This window comes from Meleagris gallopavo, chromosome 7 (genome assembly GCF_000146605.3).
Source record: "Meleagris gallopavo isolate NT-WF06-2002-E0010 breed Aviagen turkey brand Nicholas breeding stock chromosome 7, Turkey_5.1, whole genome shotgun sequence".
NCBI lineage: Eukaryota > Metazoa > Chordata > Aves > Galliformes > Phasianidae > Meleagris > Meleagris gallopavo.
In genome coordinates, this window is record NC_015017.2 from 1,369,093 (window position 1) to 1,391,605 (window position 22,513).

General features: G+C 40.0%; 1 protein-coding gene across 5 annotated transcripts in view; it reads right to left on the reverse strand.

Moving 5' to 3' along the window:
- Positions 1-22,513, reverse strand: part of TRAF3IP1 (TRAF3 interacting protein 1) — a 47,377-nt gene that overhangs the window by 24,637 nt on the left and 227 nt on the right. For 4 of the 5 annotated variants that reach the window (XM_031554082.1, XM_031554080.1, XM_031554083.1 and 1 more), the window contains exons 2-9: positions 22,172-22,240; positions 18,542-18,703; positions 17,591-17,731; positions 16,985-17,455; positions 16,291-16,368; positions 8,839-8,914; positions 3,636-3,734; positions 1,142-1,232 (exon numbers count right to left, since the gene is read on the reverse strand). In XM_031554082.1, the coding sequence (XP_031409942.1) occupies positions 1,142-1,232; positions 3,636-3,734; positions 8,839-8,914; positions 16,291-16,368; positions 16,985-17,455; positions 17,591-17,731; positions 18,542-18,703; positions 22,172-22,240 (1,187 nt within the window). The remainder of the gene's footprint in view (positions 1-1,141; positions 1,233-3,635; positions 3,735-8,838; positions 8,915-16,290; positions 16,369-16,984; positions 17,456-17,590; positions 17,732-18,541; positions 18,704-22,171; positions 22,241-22,513) is intronic. The other variant, XM_031554081.1, reaches the window with a different exon arrangement.

A 22,513-nucleotide genomic window follows, 5' to 3' on the forward strand; every position in this document is an offset into this window, starting at 1 on the left:
TCCAGGGTGTGGGATTCCTGCGGGAGAGCCTTTTCACTGAAGACGGAAGTAAGAAGGCATTCAGTATCTCTGCCTTCTCAGCATCCCCCGTTACGAGAACCCCCCCCTCACTTAGTAAGGGGCCCACATTCTCTCTAGTTTTCCTTTTGCTGTTAAAAAGAAAAAAGACTTCTCACCTATATTGTAAAAGGAAGCTCACGTATCCCCCAAAGGAGCAGACGTGCATATCCAGATGAATCAAGTAACTTTGCCAATGCATAAAACCAATGAAACATCCCCAATGTACAGTCCTGTATTGCAATACCTTCTGTCCTACTAGGAGTCTGGGAAAACCTAGCAAGTGCGACCTTCAGCAAGCATAATATCATTTTGGGTAAAACCACCTCTTAGTTTGTCTCACTAAAAAATAATCTGGATACAGCAAAAGAAAAAAATATATTTCCATAAGTGATACATTTACAGGAGCCTTTTTCTGGGCAAAGAAAAAGTAAACTGGGATTTGAAAGGCGAGTTCATCTCAGCCATAACACCATACTTCTGAAGTGCTTGTGATGCAATAGACTCAAGAGACTCCTCACAGATCACTTTTAATTTAGTAAGATTACATCAAAGCACTCTTTGGATTAAGAATGTACATCCAAGACAGAAAGTTTTCTTCATAGAAGGAAAACAAACAAAATGAACCATACATCGGATAATATTCATTACTGAGTGCCACAAGCACAAACTGCTCCATGTTCCCTTGCTATTTTCCAATTGACAGTTGTAATGCTGTAATGGGTTGGAAAGTACTGTGATAACAGCAGGGTGGCAAAGCCTTTGGCTGCAGCAAATGAGAACAAGCCCAAGCACAGCAGCCACATGCAAAAATGAAGGAAAAGAGCTGCTTTGAAAGGCCTCAAAAACACAAGGATCTCCAGCAAGAGATGCCCTCACCTCCACTGCTAACCCTTAAATGAGATCTGGGAAGGGGTGGATCCTGGCTTCACCCCTTCCAGTCACTCAGGTACACTGCATTCATCTGAGCTCCTCTGGGTTGGCCCTGCCTTCCATCAGGTGCTCAATCACTGCTTCAGGCCTCGACTCAGCATTTTCACTACAACTGTATTACCTCCAGACAGAATAAAGAACAGGAACAAACCTTTGGATAGCCTGAGGCGGAAGATCATTGGGTACTTCTCCATTTTCAGATACTTCAGGCTTTTCAGGATCAAGGTTCTCTGCTTCTTCCTCTACTCAATGAAAAAAAGTGTAATAGGGTCATACCTGTTAAGTTGGCAATGCAAATCTAATTCTTTACAACAGTATTTCAAGCCTTATCAGCACTATACTTTAATGTGCTAATGAAATGCATTGTATGACAAACTAAGTACAACTCTATAAGCTTTATATATCCAAGGTCTCAGCTGATTTCTTGCTCCCACAGCATCTTGACATCTATCACACATGTTGCTTACAAGATAGAAAGGAGAATTCCACCCTCACCGTTCATCACTGCCCCAATTACCTGCTGTTATAGGAAAGGTTTTGTGGATCGCTTTAACTTTTAATATGAGCAGAACCCACAAATACAAGTAATGGGAGGGAAAAAATGTTGCGTGGAGGCATTAAGAAAATGGAAACTGTAGGTTTTATTGAAGTGGTAGTTGCAATAACTACCTGTAACATATTGCAAGAAGTTCCCCATAGGATCTGCTTATTCTCAAGTTTAAAAAAAAAAAGTAATAGTTTAGGACCACTTTATGTCATTGGGTTTCTCTCTCCTTTGGAAAGCACTTTCATAGACCGATTTTGGTATTCTTTTAACTAAAAACTACCTGAATAAAGTTTACTCAAAGCATGCAAACACAACCAAATTACATTTTGCTACAGGTTTGTTTTTTTTTTTAAATCTTTAGTATATAGCATAAGAGAAAAAAAAACCTCACTAAATTGCAGAAGTGCTTTATTTATTAAAAAGCACTGTTTTATTTCTAACAGAAGCTTTTAGCTATCCCTGGTATATTCAATGCTGGTCTTCTGTCACTACAAAGTCACTGGCAAATTCATCTGGAAATAGTATACACATTGGTTTTTCAGAAAAGTCACAAAAGTTCTCTTGCTGAGAACTACTGCCAATGCCAGGAGAGCAGGGACAAACACAAGTGACTCTTTCCAGCAACCCACACTTGAGTGCTAAAGGCATTAGGGTGGAATTTCTCTCAGTTGTGTAAGGTCACACAAATATATTGGTTGACTGTCTACATTTCCTTGGACTTATACAGCTATGAGGCCCTAAAGGCCATGGGTAGAGTGGGAAACAGCCTTTGATATCCCACACACATGGCAACCACTGTAACCATTCTATGATATGAGGAGTCCCAATTGGTATGATATTGCCATTGGTGACACTCAACTATCCCACCTTGGGGCAGATTATGAGTGATATGCTGAAATAATTGTTTAAATTACTGTAACTAGCTCTTGATCTCTAGGGAAAGAAGGAATATAGTTCCATGAGAAGACGCTGAAAGGGCTCCATAAATAGGGATAAATCAACATCATGACCAGCAATTACTAAACTATCCGAACACCCTGTGTTAACAGGGCCTGGTCAGATCTGCTGTTATTTCAGCCCTTCAGGCCCCATGTTGGTCACTGGATTGACTGTTGTGGTTTAACCTGGCAAGTAGCCCAGCACCACAAAGTCTCATTCCCCCAAAGTACAACTCATGGGTTGAGATAAAACTATTTATTAAGATAGAGAAAAGGCAAAGGATAATAGTTATTGTATATATATGTGAATGTATATCACAAGTGATGCACAAGCAATTGCTCACCACCCTCGATTGATATCCCAGGTAGCCCACAAGCAGGGAAAGAGAAGCAGATGAATTCCCATCCTCTTCAAACTCGTTCTGCACAATGTCATGTGGCCTGGAATATCCTTTTGGCCAGTTTAAGTCAGCTGTCCTATTTCTGTTCCCTCCCAGCTCCTCAGGCCCTTTGCTGCAAATGGCCTTGGCTCTGTACAACATGCTTAACTATAAACATCAGTGTGTTATCAACACTGTTTTTCTCCTAGAACCAAAATACAGCATCATACCAGGCAATTTTGAAGGAAACTGTCCCAGTTGAAACTAAGACAGTGGCATCAACTCCCCTAACTTGTTCATGTGTCTGGATCTGGAGAGAATAAAACCACAGTTTTTTGCTTCACTCTCAGTTCTTCTTCCTACATTTTACTCCTCTTATGCCACGTATGCTGTATCTGGATACAAATATCTCATTAACAGTGCATGTTTAGGGAGCCATATACATTTATTTTTTTTTTAATGGAGAAATAAGAAGGCAGAGATGGAATTTGCCTCAAAATTCCTCCAAACACAAACACCAAGTGACACTTGCAAACACCTGCACAAAAAGGCAACATGCAGTTACACAGAGCAAGTCATCAAGGGATTGAGGAGCATTTTCCCTGGGACAGTGCAAGCATTGGCTACTGAAAACTTGTACTCTTCTCCCTTTCCTTACCTTTATGCAAGAATTTCTTACCTTTATCCTTCCTTACCTTTAAGCAACTGCATGGATTCAAGGCTGACCGCAGGGCACTCAAGTTAGCCTTTCCAAGGCAGATAAGCTCTTATTTCACCTACCTTTCTGTTTTACTACAAGTCCTGGTTCAGCTTTCTCCTGCAGTTTAGCAGCACTGTCCTCTGAAATCCCATCTGCCACACTCTTCATTTCTACTGTTCCTATAACAGAAGTTAAATGATGATTAAATGATACAATTACAATTTTAAATTAAAAAAAAAAAACATGCTAAATACCTGTTACACTTAATATATCTTTAAGAGCTACCTTAGATTCATAAACCACCTTGAGTGCAAATAAATAACATTTGAAGTTCACAAACACTTTTTAAAAGATCACTGATTGAACTCCTTATGTTACTGCAAACTAAGGCAATTTCTTCAATTCAGAAGTTAGTTAGAGATATTATTTATAAGCCTCATAGCTAGTAAAATAATATTTAACAACTAAAGCCTAAGTAAGTACTAAACTACACAATATTGTTTATGTGCTATTTGGAATGCACTTTGGTTTGTTCCAAAAGGGAAGGGTTTTCCTGTAAAAGCATTTCATACTAAAGCCATTAAAAAGTTCCAAGTAAGAAAAGCTTATTTTCAGTACATGAACCCCACAACTTGAACACTGGAAGAAGAAAGCTGAGGTTTTGCAGTACACTCCTGATTCCTAAATTCTGTGACACTGAGGGCAAAGAGAGACAAAGGAGGAACAATTCAGCACCATTTGTATATAATTCCTGAAAGCAAAACTGAACATTAACACCAAACCAACAAACCAAACAAAAAACCCCCACAATCCTACTTTTACAGTTTGTCAGATTATACATCGTGTTGGTTTTGCCATGTAAAAAGTACACACATACACAGCCTTAACCTCACTTGCAATGTGTTCAGTTTTTACATTCCTCAAAATACAGCAGGAGCAGAAATAGGAAGACACAGAAAGATATGGAAGAGATATGCAGACACAGAAAGAAAGGTCCTGAAAATACTGGACAAGAACTGAATTGAAAATTTGAATTCTGCAAATTGAGTGACAGTAATATAAATGTAAAGAACAGAACGGGTTTCCTATCTTCTGGCTACCAAATTTCCACTATCACAACAAATCAACAGTTTGGAATGCTCAGGAAAAGATTTAGCAGATATAAACCCAACTAACACTACAGGTTGAAGAGTCCAACGCTTGCAAAACAAGAGATGAAATTACTGCATGCAGCATAAAGCTGCAGCTTTCAGGACCAATAGCAGGGGATCTCCCCATCCACCTGTGCCATCGGGAGTATCCATAAAGTTACACAGTCCACTGCAGCATCAATGTTAGAATCGTAGAATTGTTAAGGTTGGAAAAAACCTCCAACGCCATAAAAACCAACCACCAAGCCATCACCACCATGCCCACTTATGGAATTGTAGTTGAGTTCTGTTAGCTTTGAAGATTTTGACACAGTAGCTCTCTCATTTACCATTGCTGACAAAGGCCAGAATGAAGAGCTACTTAATAAAATTTTAAAAAAGGCATTTAAAAAGTTCATCACCAATCTATACAGCTGTGCTACAAGGTACCCACAAGGTCTGAAGCTTTGCCGAAAAACCATACCAACAGTAGAAAGTGAAGTGCTTCACTCCATCATAAAGGAAAGGTTTCATTTATAGAATTTAATGACATAATCCTATAGAATTTAATGACATAATCCTATATACTAAAATGATTACTAGGTCATCCATTGCTCAAGATACTCCACCAGAGAAAAACAGCTACCAACAGTACGGGTACTGCCTATCAGAGATAGAGATTGGGCTCGACAGATGACTCATGGCATTTCCCAGGGAAATTCATACATTATTTTTTGACAGTTTCCAATTATCCAGACAATTAGATCAGACTGACATGGCAAGCATTGCTTTCCTTTCCTGGCTCTTACTGTAGAGGTCAACTCTATGTGGACTTGTGCAAAGCATTTGATGCTACCCCACACAAAATCCTTGTCTTCAACTCAGCAAGACCTGGATTTGCTGAATGGAGCAGTCAGTGGGTAAGGAACTGGCTGGATGGTTGCACTCAAAAAGAGTTGCACTCAACCATTTCACAGCCTGCCAATATGTTATTCCCCAAATTAGTTCTTTTTACTGTCTAAACAAGAAGTCCAGATTGCTTCCCTCCTGCATGCACAACACAATATCCCTGAGAAACCAGTATATGTGTCATGGACTGCAAACCAAGAGCTCTTCCACTCCGTTCAGAAACTGGGTTTGCAATAAATTATGCTGGTTTTCACCTCATTCTCTTCTGCAACATTAACCCTTATTATAGAAACAGGTTTTAATATTCAGGTGCAAGTTTGTGGGCAGTTCTCTTCCAACACACACACATTTGTGTGAACACATGCACACACAGTGCATCACCTCCACAAAAGAAGGGTTAATTATTTTCAAAGCAACTGTAAGTTAAAAAAAATACATTCAATTTACAGATCAACTTCTAAATTAGAAAAATCCTCTACTACATGAAACTGTTTTTGCTGCAAGGCATGTTGCAACTATGAAAGTAATAACGGTATGAGTAATAATAAATATAGAAAAGTAAAACCCCTTTGCTTCAATACCACTATTAATTTGTTTTTAATATACAGAAGTGAGCAAATGCTGTTATAACTTGGTTTCATTACCAGGAGAGAAAACATACCTGTAATTGCTTAATTACTCCTTCATTTACCACTTTAGTTTTGTTTCCGTAATAGCTGAATTTGCATTCACCAGCCATGACACAATCTCCTTTCTGTTCTACTGCTGCACCTTTATTTGTCTCCATTTAATGTTAGAAAATACAGAAAGGTCTGAACATCATCATCAGTTGCTACAGACAACAACATACTGCAGGCTTCAGTACACCCTCAGAAGGTTTCACTACCCTCAGGATTCCATCTTGGGGCACATAGGAGCCTTACTGACTTACTGTAACTCTCTCACATTAGGAAAAAAAAAAAGGGTATAACATAGGTAAACTTGAGTTTACCTGGTCTGCTGCATCATGAAAAGAGTATTTTAAAATACTGAATTTGAAGCCAAAACACTCGATAAAAGGTAAAACATATTTATCAAAATAATGGATGCTGATTTTAAAGATTGGATTATCCTATAAAACATGCCATGTCTGGTCTCTGTAGTTTAGGACCTGTCCAGGCTATAAAGCAAATATTCAACTCCATTTTTTTGAAAATAAAATTTCTAAATACAGTGGTAGGATCGGCTGTTGATCACTACGAAATAAAATAAGGCTCCATTTAAATGGAATCCAGATTATATTTTTCAGCGACAAAATTAATAAAACTTCACAGCCTATAAGTAAATGAGATGTGATGTAAAATTTACAATAAGTACTAACGTGACTTAAGCTCCAAAATAAAGGGGTTGTTTATATCATACAATCATAAAATCAATCCCGTTGGAAAAGATCTCTAAGATCCCCAAGTCCAAGCCCAGTCCAACCCACCATGCCCACTGCCCACATCCCTCAGTGCCACATCTCCACTGTTCTGGAACACCTCCAGAGATGGTGACTCCAGTTCCCCAGGCAGCCTGTTCCAAAGCATTATAATTCTTTCTGAGAGAATTTTTCTTAATATCCACCCTGAACCTCCCCTGGAGCAACTTAAAGCCATTACTTCTTGTCCTATCACTGTTACCTGGGAGCAGAGGCTGCAGCACTGTACACCAGACAGAGGTGATGGCCACAATTTCAGCAGGGGAAACTCTTAGGTGGGCACAAGATGGGCCTCTTACAGCTTCTCATTTCCCGCTGATAATTCATGGGTAACAAATAAATAACTGGCCTTCCTTCCTCAGTGCTCCCAGCAGGAATGCCACAAAGTTTGGCTCATTATATCTGGCTAGGCTACTGAGGAAGATGATCTGGGATACAGATTCAGTGCTGATGATATCTAGAGAACCTTCCCTGCTCAGACTCAAGCCACAAGGTCCTAGCCTGACATAAGTGCAGGTGCAATACAGAATCACAGAACTGCAGGGGTTGGAAGGGACCATCAAGTCCCCCCCTCTGCTACAGCAGGCTCCCTACAGCAGGTCACACAGGTAGGCATCGACTGACTGTTGACCACACACAGTTGATCACAGCTGTAATGACATTGTTGGAAGCCAAAGACCTACAAGCACACAGAGTTGTTTCAAAACCCTCTAATCAAAGGGGCTACAAGCCAGGGGTTTTGGTAAACAATTCATTTTCATCTGCTGTCCAGGTTACACCTGGACTACGGCAAGTGTCTCAGGTTATGTAAATCATTTTAAAAGGTTTTGCTAGTCTCAAATTTAACCAACCATCTTTTTGACTAAAAAAACCCAGAAAGTTCAACACAAATGTGTACTGTTTGATGTATTGCTTACCAATTAAATACCCAGGGAAATTCCTTGTTGCACTGAGCATTAATCAGTCAGCCTCACAGAGCATGGCCTTTTTTCCCCTTTTTATGACAAATGTAATCTTTGCATTTATAATCCCAGAATTTCTAAAGAAATCCAATACCCAAAGCCTTCAAATCCTTGAGAAAGGATTAAAAAAATTGAAAAGATAAATGTAGGAAGTACACACTTCCCAAATATTAATAAGTGATGAAGTTAAATATCTCTGGGTTCACAGTTGTATAATTAATACCTACAGGAAAGCATATCTTGTATCATAAAAGTCTTTAATCTTACTAAAACTATCTTAAATACCATATCTTGAATCTTATTTAAACTAAAACATTGTGCTGAATATTGATCTGTTCAAAGTATTTAAGTACCTTCACAATGTTCCTTTTTGTACAGTAATGTGCAACATTTAATCATTTGAGATATACTATTCTACCTACCCTCAATAAAAGAAATGAGACAAAAACTAAGTCTCTCAAAATTTTTGAAGTCATTTGTGTCTAATTTTGCCAGATTATGGAGCAAAGAAACAGTTTCTGTGAAACTAATAGACGAAGAAATAGTTTTAGACCAATCACGAAGTCCATTCAGAGAGAAAACTGTAATTATCATGAGAAGGTTGAATTTACATCTGCAATTCTGCATGAAGAATGAGACCAAACTGAATTAAGTACTATTCTCCATGTACTATGCAAAAGAACAGCCCACTGGATTCATAAATGCAAACTGGGTAAAAAACAAGCACTCAAAATAATAAGCAAGGATATTTAGGATTTTATTCTGTTCCAGGATAACAACCCTCCAGCATATTTAATAGAAAAAATATCATCCTCCTGGTTACCTTCTCCTCTGGGTTTGGCGCGTTGCCTTGATCCTTTTGTTGAAGGCTGCCTCGATATTCCTGCAGGACTTTCACTCTTAAAAAAAAGAGGAAAAAAAAGTACAAATCTGTATGTCTTCACATAAAAAAATTCATATATTCAAAGTTAAATTTGAATTACATGTGTTGATTTTTTTTGTCTACATTATACATTAAAAAATACTTACAAAACTGATGCACACACAAGAAAAATATGTAGAATCTATTTTCCTCAGAAGAGTTTGCAGATGTTTTTGCTCGATATGTGGTAGCTATCTTTTTTTTTTTAATGAACTTGAAATATGATCATATTTCACTATTGTAAAGGCAACTTCCAAAGGTGATCCAAACACACCCAGGCAGAGTTCTTGCAAAACTTGCAATGCATGTGTGATGCCATAACTGGTCTAGGAATAGAATGCTTTGCTACTAGTGGGCTATCTGAAGGGTTAAGATTCTTAGAGTCCCCTCCATGCTTCACCCACACTGCACACACAGTTTCTCTTCAATCTTCTGGGAAGTGTTCTGAATTTCCTTCCAAAACAGAAGTAGACACTAAAAAATTGTGGCATCAGACACACACAGTCCTTAACTAAAACATGGACAAACTGAGACATTGGTCCTATCAAAAGGGCCATCAAAGAAGCAGTGGGTGATCTGAAGGTACAGCTGGAACAGAAAGGATGATGATAGCAATCCATAAGTGAAAAGTTAAAATGGAAGGAAAAATCAGGACATTTATGAGGACTCTGTCCTAAGCCCACAAGCAATTCAAAGAGGCCAGGAAATGAAGGCAGGAAAGCACACAGAAGCATGATTATTTTGTTTTCTCTGGATACTTCACTGCCTGAAGTTAAGAACAGCTGACTGGCAATACTTCCTGCAAAGGCCCTGTGTTAATATGCCAAATGTCTCCAGAGAAAGGGCAAGGTGTGAAGCTCCTGCTGGCCCAGTACAGCATCTGGGTACAGATGGGGGCAGAACAGAGGCACTGCATCCCCTTATACCCCAGTCTTGGGCATCAGAAGGTCTGAGGGCAGGCATGACTGCCACTCATGCAGGCAGAACAATCTCAGCACTGGCAGAGAAGGCTTCTGGTTACATACAGACTAAAGGATGCAGCCAGCAAGGGAATCTGGCCCACCAGGTGCTCACAGCTTCTCACCCCTCACATTACTGTCTCAGTAACAAGCCAGCCATCTCTGCCCTTGTGAGGCCCATCAGAAGGACTGCATTCAAACTTGGGACCCCAGCACAAGGAGGATGAGGAGCTGTTGGAGCAGGTCTGGAGGAGGGCCATGAAGACAATCAGCACCTCACAGGATTTTCTCTTTATCTGCTTATTTTGCAATTGGTGTAAATTAACAACTCACAAAGTTTGCAAGCAAGAATTATCTGCTAACTCCATAAATAATGCCCATATTCACAACATAAATGAGAATTACATTTTCCTCCATTTTTATGTTAACATCATATTCCACAGACTCATTCCACAAGATACTGACACATTTCAAAGAAATCAGACAGAAGGCCAAAAAGCACAGTTAATATTGAAGTGGTTCATCTCAATTACTACTGCCTTTCACAGTGATAATGCTGTGCCAGGGGCAAAAGTTGAGCTCCCCACAGCTTCACAGTCTGGTTCTACAGACCTGCAGACTGCATCTGGTACACTCACCATTTAGCAGCAATTTGGGTGATGTAATTATTAGCACAGGTGGAAAAGGAGTTGAGAGTAGGTGCTGGGGCTTCCAGAGGAGCAGATTCAGTCATTTATTTATGTCAGGTAGTGACTGCAAAGGCTGCTTAAACTTTTGTAGTGCCAGATGTGCACACTGGCAACAGGTGCAAAGTAAAACACTAACATTTAATCACTATGGTAGCATACAAATACATAAAGCCCACAATATTTATGACTTGAGTCTTTCCAAAGGGAGATAAAATAGGTCCTCCTTCTTCTTACAAATTCCAAAGTTCCAAAACTTTGAAAAGCAGTAAATGAAGTCATTAAAAAGTAATCTTACACTTCATTTCATACCATACAGAAAGAAAATTATTTAAGTGGGATCCTAGATGGATGTACACGCTTCCCAGCTTTGAGTAATTACATTTCTACTTGGAGAGGATACAGCAGTCTGCTATAAACCATCCAATTGGCTGTTTTATTGTTAATCTTTAAATAGGCTAATTTTCACTCTAAGACATCAGAAAATAATGATTTGTAATGTTTCAGCTGGTCAAGAAGAACATGGTCTGAAAAGAAATCCTGCCAAATTGTTAATTCCCCTTTCCTTCCATGCAGTAATCAACCTCCATATTCACAAAAGGATCTCATAAACAGATTCTGTCAAAAACTTTTATACAAGGCCCTTAAGCTCCATGTGCTCTGATTGTGTGAACAGAACTTACTGACAGTCCCACTAATGTCTGGTACTGAATATTAGCAGAAGGCAGCACACACAGGAGGTCAGATTTTTCTCCTCTGTTACAGCCACGCTGTTTGCTTTATGGCTGTATGCACCCAGCAGAAGTTGAAAGTTTCTTCCCTCCTAACTAATTCTGAGCAAAGAATCATAGAGCTTGAAAAAGACCTCTAAGATCATCTTGGAAAAGACCTCTAAGATCATCTTGGAAAAGACCTCTAAGATCATCTAGTCCAACTGTCAACACATCACCACCGTGCCCACTTAATTACATACATCTCCTCCTGCCATGGCCACTCCATGCATCAACAGTCATGGGGAAAAAAGCCACTCCCACCCAAGCAAGGGAGGTGAACAACTCACCATATAAACCACTGTGAATTCCTTCCTGTAACTCATCAGGTCCACTGAGAGTTCACCAACAATAATTACAATTGTGAACAGGAATCTAATTCAATCCTCTGTCCATTGTGGATGACTTTGCTTCTAATTAGGCCCATGGTGCAGGAGCTTTATTTACACGTGTACTGTCAGTAACATATATTTAGATATAACAATAAAACAATACATACATGTATAAACCCAAGGAGGTTGTGGATGCCCCATCCCTGGAGGCATTCAAGGTCAGGCAGGATGTGGCTCTGGGCAGCCTGGTCTGGTGGTTAGTGACCCTGCACATACCAGGGGGTTGAAACTAGGTGATCATTGTGGCCCTTTTCAGTCCAGGCCATTCTATGAAACACACTTTCTGTTTTTGTATAACATGTATACTATTACATAAATACAGCTCAGTTCGAAGGCTCGAAGACTTTCATTGCTCTTTTCCTTAAATTGCCTGTATTTCTTGTATCTATTCCTAAATAGCCACTGTTATTAATAGGCATAATTTATTACTGTGTAACAGCAACGTGGAAAGATCCATTTGACGGTGTGGCAACGACACTAGGATTATACTGATCAATTACCTTTTCCTGAGAGATGCTCAGAAGATGATGGTCTATTGCTGTTAGTTTCTGCTAATTAAAACCCCTCAAACACAGAGTTATTAGAAAAAAAATAGCTATTTCTTACAACATAAATGTGAACGTTGGACTTCTATTATGTGAGTCAATTATGAATAACTGACAGCAAAAAGCATTCCAGCTCACAGCACTGGAACAAAATTATCTATGCCATGTTTAGGAGATTTCCATGGAACGATTCTTTCTGCTGCTTCAAGGGCAGTTATGTCATTTTTCATTCAGTAGTTGTTTCATTACAGATGAGTTCCAACAGAAGTTCATTAGATAGGACTTTAGAGGCTGATTCCAATGTCCCATTCCAGAGCAATATGGTTTGTACAGCAAAAATAAAGGTTGTTACAGAAGTGGCCAGAAGTTACAGGATATTACAAAAAGCTTCAGCCAAAAGTTTCAGCAGCCATCTGTAAAATGGAAGAGACTTTTCCAATGTGTTTTGCCATAGGGGTAAATGACATACCTGCTCTGCAGACACTTTCATATAAGGAGCACCATACGCTCAGAAGATCTACAGCTCGAATCACCTCTTGTCAAAAAACAAAGTTGTTTTATTATTATTATTATTATTATTTTGTAGCATGACAGATTGGGCTTCTAAGTGACTGCTCCAAAGAAAATTTCTACCTGAGCTGGACTGAGTGAACAGAACACAATCTGGCTTGCTCCAATCAGAAACAACGTGGTATGCAACAGCCTTCAAACAGAAAGGAGTCTCCTGATTGCCATGTGTTGGCCAAATGTTTCTTCTTAATTCCTACTTATATTTGCTTTTTTTTAGTTCCAGAAAATTACAGATACCCACATGATGACTATTACATGCCTGGTAACATACACTTTCTTCATTTCAAAAAAAAATACATGAAAAAAAATCAAGCCGTGAAAATTGAAATAGTATTTTAAGGCTGGCCTCAGAAAATTAGCAGCAAGAAAAATGAAAATTTTGATGAATAATTATCTAGGTTCCTGATCTCAAAGGAGTAATACCAATGACTGAACTTTATATGGTAACTTTGCTGTACATGGACAATACTCAAAAAAAACAAAGGAATTTGAATGCAGCACAGAATCCGCTTAGTCTGAAATTCCATGGGCATCTCAAACTGAATAAAAGTCCCCACTTTCCCACTTCCCCCATGTCCTTATGCTGCAAAGCAGGCAGCATGTCTGATGAACGGACCTATGTGAAATGTGGTGGAAACAAGACAAAAATCGAGTGGAAAACAAGAAGCACATTGCAACGTAAAGGCAGGGAAGATTATGCTTGGGAAGAAAGAGAAGCTGTGACTAGGAGCATGATGGCAGAGAGAAGAACTAGAGGCCAACAGTATGCTGAGCTGCATCAACAGAAGGGTGGCAGCAGGGCAGGGAGGGGATTGTCCCCATCTACACTGCCCTTGGGAGGCTCCACCTGGAGTACTGCATCTAAGTCTGGGGGCCCCAACATGAGAAAGACGTGGAGCTGTTGGAGTGGGCCCAGAGCAGGGCACTGACGGTGATCAGAGAGCTGGAGCACCTCTCCTATGAAGAAAGGTTGAGGAAGTTGAGTTTGTTCAGCCTGGGAAAGAGAAGGCTCTGGGGAGACTTCAATGCCTTCCAGTAGTTAAAGGGAGCTTATAAATAGGAGGGGGACCAACTTTTTACATGGTCTAATAGTGATAAGATAAGAGGGGATGGTTGTAAACTAAAAGAGAGGAAATTTAGGTTAAACGTTGGGAAGAAAATTTTTATTCAGAAGGTGGTGTGGCACTGGCACAAGTTGCCCAGAAAGCTGTGGGTGCCCTATCTCTGGAGGCATTCAAGACCAGTTTGGATGGGACCCTGGGCAGCCTGAGCTGGTGGGTAACAACCCTGGCCGTGGCAAGGGATTGGAACAGGATGATCTTTAAGGTCCCTTCCAACCTAAGTCATTCTGTGACTCTACAGTAAGCCAGTACTGTGTAACTGAACCCAACAAGAACAAACGAGGAAAGAAGAAGAGGTCAGTCCTTAGGGCAGAAGAAAGCAGGCAACACATTAGGCAGTGGCGTATCAGACATAGCTTGAAAGGGGGTTGCTTTAACTTGTTTCACTTGCTGCATATTTTTAAAAAGCTGAAAAATGGATGCTTAAGATATACTAATGCAGCACACACTACCAAATAATACAATCAAATACTCCTTGTAGGCATAAATACAAAAATGGTTTCCTTTGTTTTTAATACATTTGTTTCACATGACTGAAATGGCATTACAGCAATTTAAATCAGAGTAAATCCCTGGAAATAAAGGCATTATCCTGCTGTGAAACTACTGGGAGGAAAGTAAGATCAACCCCAGTCCATTAAGGTGCACTTCTCAACTATCTCATGATGCAATTTTCTCTAAATCACTTTACACAGCTATCCCAGCTCTCCAGCTTTAAAAGATTCATTGGGAGCATTTTCATTTCATTCCTCTCTTCCACAGTCTTAGTAAAGTGACCATTTGTCACACACTGCTCTAAAGTGTATGTTTTCAACACCTAAAAGCAAAGCAGTGTCTACTGTTACGCAAGCAAGTAAAGGAAAAGCATGTTATCTAGATTTAAGGTGGTAAACCAACATGCCTTGGAATCACTCCCAAAAGCACTTAAGACGGGAAATGAAACTTTACTGCCCTAGCATATTATAGTGGTGCCCAAGAGCACTACGATAGTTTGGGATGAGGCTCAGAATTTCCATTAGAGACCCAATTTGCAGGAAGTTTAACTTGGCCATGAACGTTTGCTTCAGGCTAAAAACTATTTTATAAGCTCTCCCTCCAAGTGCCAATAATTTAAAAACTTTGGTTGGATTTCAGTCAAAGAACAGCTATAAATTTGTCATCTCATGTAGAAGACACGATGATGTCAGTGGCCCACAGACTTCCAACAGAGACTCCTGCTGGACTTGGGATGCTGCCTATTTCTTTCTAGCATGAACTACTTCAGGCTAATTTATTGAAGGCTCACTTTTAAACATTTAGCCATATGGGTCCTTAATTCCCTAAATTGCCTCAGGTCATCAAGAAGCAGCAGATGCAGACACAAAGCTATCTCAAACAACAGCTACTGTTCAGAAGCAGTCAGCAAGTTCCTATTCCACCCTACCATCATCCAGCTGCAAAACACAGGCTGCAATGAAAGACTGGACTTATTTTCCATTCAACACAGCAACTGCTATTAAAACACCTGTCCTAAATCCTAGCAGCTGGCACAGTGCCGTGGCTTGGATTTAGGGTAAGAACAATGTTGATACCGCACCAACGCTACAGTTGTTGCTAAGGAGTGCTTATACTCAGCCAGAAACTTTTCAGCTTCTTGAGCTGGCTGGCAACAAGGAACTGGGGTGCACAAAGAGATGGGAGGGGACAAAACCAGGACAGCTCACCTAAGCTGGCCAAAGGGATATCCCATACATACGGCATCATCCTGAAATGGCCAGGACTCCATTGCTGGGCATCAGTCAGCTGGTGGTGAACAAATGAGTTTTACACTGCTTGTTTGTTTTTCTTTTCTTTGTGTGTTGTTTTTTTTTTCCTTTTCTTTTTTTTGTCTTATTGAACACTCCTTATCTCAATCCCCACGTTTTTGCACTTATAACTTTCTCAGTTCTCTCCTCCAGCCCACTGCTGGGGGAGCAAATGAGCAGCTGTGTCATGCTGAGCTGCCTGATCAAACTAACAAATAGCAGCATTCCAGGAAAGACTGGAGAGGAAAAAGGAGAAACCTTTGAACAAATAAACATTTTTCTGAAGTAGTCAACATATCAAGAAATAGAACTAAAAGTCTGGAAACTGAAACAAACTGAGTTGGCTTTTTTTTGTCCAAGCTATAAGAAATGTAAAAACAAGCAAAAACCAGACAACCTATTTTAGAGTCCTAAAACTTGGCATCTACTTAACTTTCAATCTTAATTTCCTTAATGCAGATTTCCAAACCATTTTAAAATGGAACGCTTTCAAAATTTGCCTTCCCAGATCTTCTATATCACTAACCTCATCATCTGGCTGGCACTTGCTGGCTTTAGTTGGCCTCTGCAGTTTTCTAAGTTTGGATTCCTCAGAATCTGTAGACTAAAACGAAATATTTGTTTTAGATTCCATGTGCTGAGTAACAGCCTAGTTAACTGAAATATATGAAATGGGAAATGAGCATACAGTGGAACTGGGCACATTACAACAGCATTCTTAACCATCTACCTGCTTTCCTCAACCTGCCTGGCTCTCCTGGAAGCCTAACAGAGCAAGAATCACTGTTCAACTGATCCCTCTATGGAAGAAGTAAGCTCAAGAGACAAGCAACCAGCTATGGCTCAAAGAAACTCTCTTTAACCCCCACCTTCCCCAAAAGCTAGCTATGGCTGAAGCAACAGCATGCATTACAAAGATAGTGAACAATTCCAACAATTGCTGCCACTCCACTCTATCAAACTGAATCTAATGTGATGAGGAGAATTCAAACAAGCACAGTTCAGAAAAATAAACTGTATAACAGACGTTCAGGAAGCACAGTCAGATGAGTCTGATTGCTCACAGACAGGAAGGTGCATGCACAACCTCGGCCACATCCTTAACAGATTAAATCCATACCAAAAAAAACAAAACCAAAAACATTCACTTTGGGAAAGCAAGCGCTGTTATAGAAAGTGCTTAGTAGATGAGTACTGCTCTGAAGTAAGATTTCAGTTACCTTTTTCTCTGCTTTATCCTTTCCGTGTTCTTGTACATGCTCCCCACCTTTCCCTTTGTCTCTCTGTCTGTCCCTTTCACCGTCTTTTCCCTTTTCTCTGTCCTTCTCTCGTTCTCTCTCCCTGGTCTTATCTTTGTCTCTTCCTTTCGGTCTGTCCGTTTCTCTTCCTCCTTCATTTTTTTTCTCCCTCTCCTGTACTTTATTCCATTCAATATTATCTTCTCGTTCTATGTCTCTTTTTCCCTTGCTTTTTTCTGTTTCTCTTCCCTGCTTGGTCGTTCTGCTTTTGTTTCTTTCCCTTTCTTGTTTTTCTCCTTCCTTAAAGTTGTCCCTTTCAGAGTCTTTGTGCCTGTCTTCATTATCCTTCTGTTTTTCACCCTCCTCTTCTCTTTCTTCGCTCTCTTTGACATCTCCTTTGGGTTTTCTGTCTCTGCTCGAACTTCTGTCTTTAATGTCAGTATCTCCTCTTCCCTAAAAGAAGTTAAAAAGTGATATTCAGTTTCAATACACGTCAACTCTATCACATAGTTACTTTCTACATATAACATGCCCACTAAGAGAAATTAAAAAAATAGTAATAATTGGTAGCCAACAAGAGTTTCCTACCTCTTTATCCCTATGGCTTTTTTGGTCTACTGTTTTAGACTCCCTGCTTTCTGTATCTCGAGGTTTACTGGATGGAGATTTTCCTTTAGCATCAGCTCTTTCCCCAGCTAAGATCTTTTTTACAGCAACATCACTGGACAGCTGCAAGAAACAGAAAAATTTCCTGAACTGAGCTACTTTATTAAATATCTCCTTTCTTCCAAACTCTATAGGCACCTTGACTCTTTTATTTCTTCTGAAATGCAGCTTACATTTCTGCTCTTCTAAATTAAACATCTCTTTGTAATTCTTGCAATAATTTGATTATGCATATTAGGCTTATATAAACAGATGGTGCTTTTTATCTATTGTAGCACAATTAGGTATCAAGCTAGTTAGAACCCAAACCTTTTCCACAATGCACATCCAGCTTATGTTTCACAATAAAGACAAAGGGCTAATAACTTTAGCTTGAATGGATATACTTCAGCCTTTGGTTATTACATCTCATCACAACAAAGATGTGCCATCAAACTCAGCCCATTTCAGCTCCTCCTTCCCAATCTCAAGCAATTAATAACGAAGAAGAGTGTCTCATTCAGTTAACTAAAAGGAAATAATAGCAGTGTAAGTGATCCGATTAATGGACAAAGATTACCCAGACAAAACCTTCACACAGCTTGTGAATATTGTAGTATTTCACTGTTAAAGACACAGTTTCTTCTCACCCATCACTTCACAAGTTTTTAGACAGATATCTAGAATGCATTTGTGTGGGAACCTGGCTCAAGCTCTGCTATGAACCACATTCTATACATCTGTTATTACAGTGGTGTCCCAATGCAATATATCTTCTGTAATTAAAAATAGCTAATGAGCGTCAAACTCTGTCACAAATGAGCTCTGATAATATATAACATACATATATATCTCTGTAACAATGTAGATGGAATATATATGGTGATGACATACCTTATTTAAGCAACACTTCCCAATGGCTTGCAGAAACTCATTTGTTTTCTCAGGTTCGTGTCCAGCCACAACACGTGCTGGTTTTACTGACAGTGGCTCTCCTGTTACCATTACAACAGCATCAATGGCCTTCTGAAGGAAGCTGATTTTGGCATCTTTATCCTAGAAAAACAACAATTCAGAAATAATCATGAGATTCTAAAATAACTCCATACACCACCTCAAGGTTAGGAAACCTCTGACAGGAGGAATAACTGCAACTGCACAACTGGAGCAGCTGAACCATGGCTCACAAGCAAGCGTTGCCAGGGCTGTCAGGACCAAAGGCACAGCTGCACTTGCTGAGACAAAGCCCCAGGAGCTGTCCTGCTCTGAACATCTCCCAGCACAGAAGTCCCAGCCTTATGGGTCAAGTGAAGGGCTTACAAATTGGTATATGTACTGTATAAACCAGACCGAACAGTGAGTAAAGGAAACATAAGAAGGATGGTGGTTAAAGGGATACAGGCACATATGTTATCTCCACGGTTACCAGATGTGTTTTGGTTTTATAACTATACTTTAAAAACAACTTTCCCTAAGCATCCTTCAGCAAAGATGATGGCTTCGGGTGATTATACAAAACCATTTAAACACCTGATTTGACACTGATTGGCTATCTTGGAAGCACAGAACCAGTATGAACCTGGATCTAATCTGACAGACATGCCAACAAAAAGGAAAGCAACAGAAGCCTGTAACTCCTCAGCTGAGCAAGGCCAGTACTCCTTCTAAAGGCCATCTGTAGCATTATATATTTGTGTGGCAATGAAGCTTTACAGTGATGTCTCAAGTCCCAGAGCTGCTCCATAAACAAGAACAAATGCGTGGGAAGGCAGGCTCTGGAGTCACGGTACTTCCCTTCTTCAGCTCTTCCAAACAGATTAAAACAACTGCCACATAGCTAGGATTTCCAGATTGTCTCCATTAACATCAGGACCACTCTGCCCTCACCAGTGCTCCTTGCATTCAAAAACTAAAAACAAACCAAAAAGAAAAAAAGGAAGGAAATGCTGCGACCTCCTTCTATTAAAACAGTTGTTCATCCTCTCAAGGACATATGCAATCTATTAACTCAGAGAAGGAAGCAGGACAGTATCCTAACACAAATATTTTCAAATAGAAGTGATTCAGAAGTCCCTCCTAGATGAATCTTTGTCAATTTCAGCGCTTATGTTCTCAGTGTTTTCTGTCCAAATAAGAAATTTTCATAATCTACAGCTCCTATCTGAGTCGGTAAATAAAGTTCTGTTGGAATAGAAACAAACATCTGAAACAGTGCTGAGAGCTTTACAAAACACACAGCAAAAATTACATTCTATTAAGCATATAATCATAGACTCATAGAATCATAGAATGGCTTGGGTTGGAAGGGACCTCAAGGATCATGAAGCTTCAACCCCCTGCCAAAGGCAGGGCCACCAAACTCCAGATCTAGTACTAAACCAGGCTGCCCAGGGTCCCATCCAACCTGATTCATATCTGCAAAATATAAAGCTGATGGGAAAGACTAACAGCCTGATATTCAGTTTTTTCATTTCTAAGAGAACAATGTTATATTAGACCCAAGGAGACAAACCTTCCTGATAAACATGAAGATAACAATACCTTCCAATGTACTTGGCAGCAAGAAGCTTATTTGTTTCAGAACAGTCCCAACAATTCAAGAAGAATGTCCTACTTACATTCGCTTATGCACTTAGATCCCTTTCCGCCTCTGCGATATGAATTGCTTTGTATGCACACAGCACAACTCACTGAGGTGCAGATGCATGCTCTGCCAGTTTGATGCAGTTCATAGTTAATTCCAGCCCAGGAAATCTGCTTTCTGTATCCACAAATAAAATGGACAGTGTTCTCCAAATGAGAGAGACCATGTGCTAAGCTACTTTTCACAGAACCTACTGACATGCTTCAACACAGAAAGGATAAACAAAATCAATCAATCCGTTGTATAATTCATTTAGATTTTAGTTTTCACAGCAATACTTAGAACAGTAACAGAAATAAGAGCAAGACCAATAATCAGCCCTGGGAATTGCATAAACCATCCATTTAACTAGCTGTGTAGATGGCAAACCAATAGTTTTAGTTGCTATGTTCAACAATCACCAATGGGTGTAGCTGTTTAACTAGCAATACACAACATGCATTATTTGCCATGAGTAAATGACAAGTTTTAAGCCTAGTTGGTACTGGGAGAAGACAGCATGCATTGCTTAGCAAAGAGGCAGCATTAGAAGGTAAGCAAACACAACCTAAAGTCATCCTTGCACTTAAGAAAAGCATTTTCACTAATAGCATTGAACTCATCTTTCATTAATCAGCCATTCATAACAGCAGTAATAATGGTAGTAAGACTATTATAGAACGCACGTAACAGAAGAATGCATTATTAAGCAATAATATTTTCTGTACATGTGTATAAAGCATACACATATACATATATATATATGGGCTTGTTCAGCTTGGAGAAGGCTCCAGGGAGATATTCAAGCAGTGTTCTGATATTTGAGGGGAGCAGGGAGACCAACTTCACACACAGTCTGATAATGACAGGACAAGGGGGAATGGCTTTAAACTAAAAGAGGGAAAATCTTGCTTATATGTTAGGATTAGCTATGGATGCTCTATCCCTGTCAGTGCTCAAAGCCAGGCTGGATGGGGCTTTGGACAACGTGGTCTGTGGGAGGTCCCTGCCCATAGCAGGGGTTGGGCTTTGGGGTCCCTTCCAACCCAAAACATTCTGATACACCTCTAAATAAACCTATGCTTGGGTGGTAATTTTTCAAAGAAATAAATATAAAAAAATACATTCTACTGAAAGACCACCATACTCTGTAAGAAGCTGTGTGTAGATTTCTAGTGTTTGTGATTTAATCCTAATTGCTTCAAGGCAGTTTTGCTACATGACCTGTAATACAACAGAATCTTGAAAATCTAGATCTACTCATAAATCAGACCTTAATGTTTTGAGACATGTACAGAAATAGTTGTTTAATCATGATAGCTTGTGTCCACAGCCTTAGCTACATACATAGATGCAATCTAAAGGCATCCATAAATAGACTGGATAAGCCTGAAGAAGGTTCCAGGGAGGTCTGGTAGCAGCCTTTCAAAGAGGGGCTATAAGGAAGAAGGGGACAAAGTCTTTAGCAGGATTTGTTGTGATAGGACAAGGGGAAACAGTTTCAAACTACAACAGGAGAGATTTAGGTTGGATCCAAGAAAAAAAGTTTTTTACTGTAAGAGTAGTGAAGCACTGGCACAGGTTGCCCAGGGAGGGGGTGGATGCCCTATCCTCACAGACACCCAAGGTCAGGCTGGATGGGCTCTGAGCACCTGATGGAGCTATAGGTGTCCCTGTTCACTGAGGGGAAGTGGACATCATGGCCTCTAAGGGTCCCTTCCAAATCAAACGATCCTGATTCTATGCATTGAAAAACCAACAGGCAAAACCTCCTACTATTTCTACACAACGCCCAAATAAAGCAATGGAAGCTGAACACAGAAAAGACCACACGTGCCCTGCAGCACGTTTCAGAGACCATTTTTATTCAGGCTGAAAAAATAAGGAAGCTTCTTACCCACCTTTACATTATCTGATTTCAATTCAAAATCCGTGTAAAGCCCTTTCATGAATCCTGTCACTCTGATCACCTTGAGAAGAGAAGGAAAGGACCGAGTTAAGGGCGCTTGGAGGCTTCTGCAGAACAGCGTTTGGTGGCAACAGACCGTGCATTATTATTAATAACAACAATACTAAAGCAGAACGCCGCTGTCATCCCATGACACTCCAAGTCCCCCCACCCTCGAGGGGTTACACCCCCAGACGCCAGGGGGCGCCCTCAGCGATGGGGCGCCGCCTCGCCACTCAAGGGGCAGCCGATCGAGGGGGGAGGGGAGGAGGCCCTGTTGCCTAGCAACAGCAGA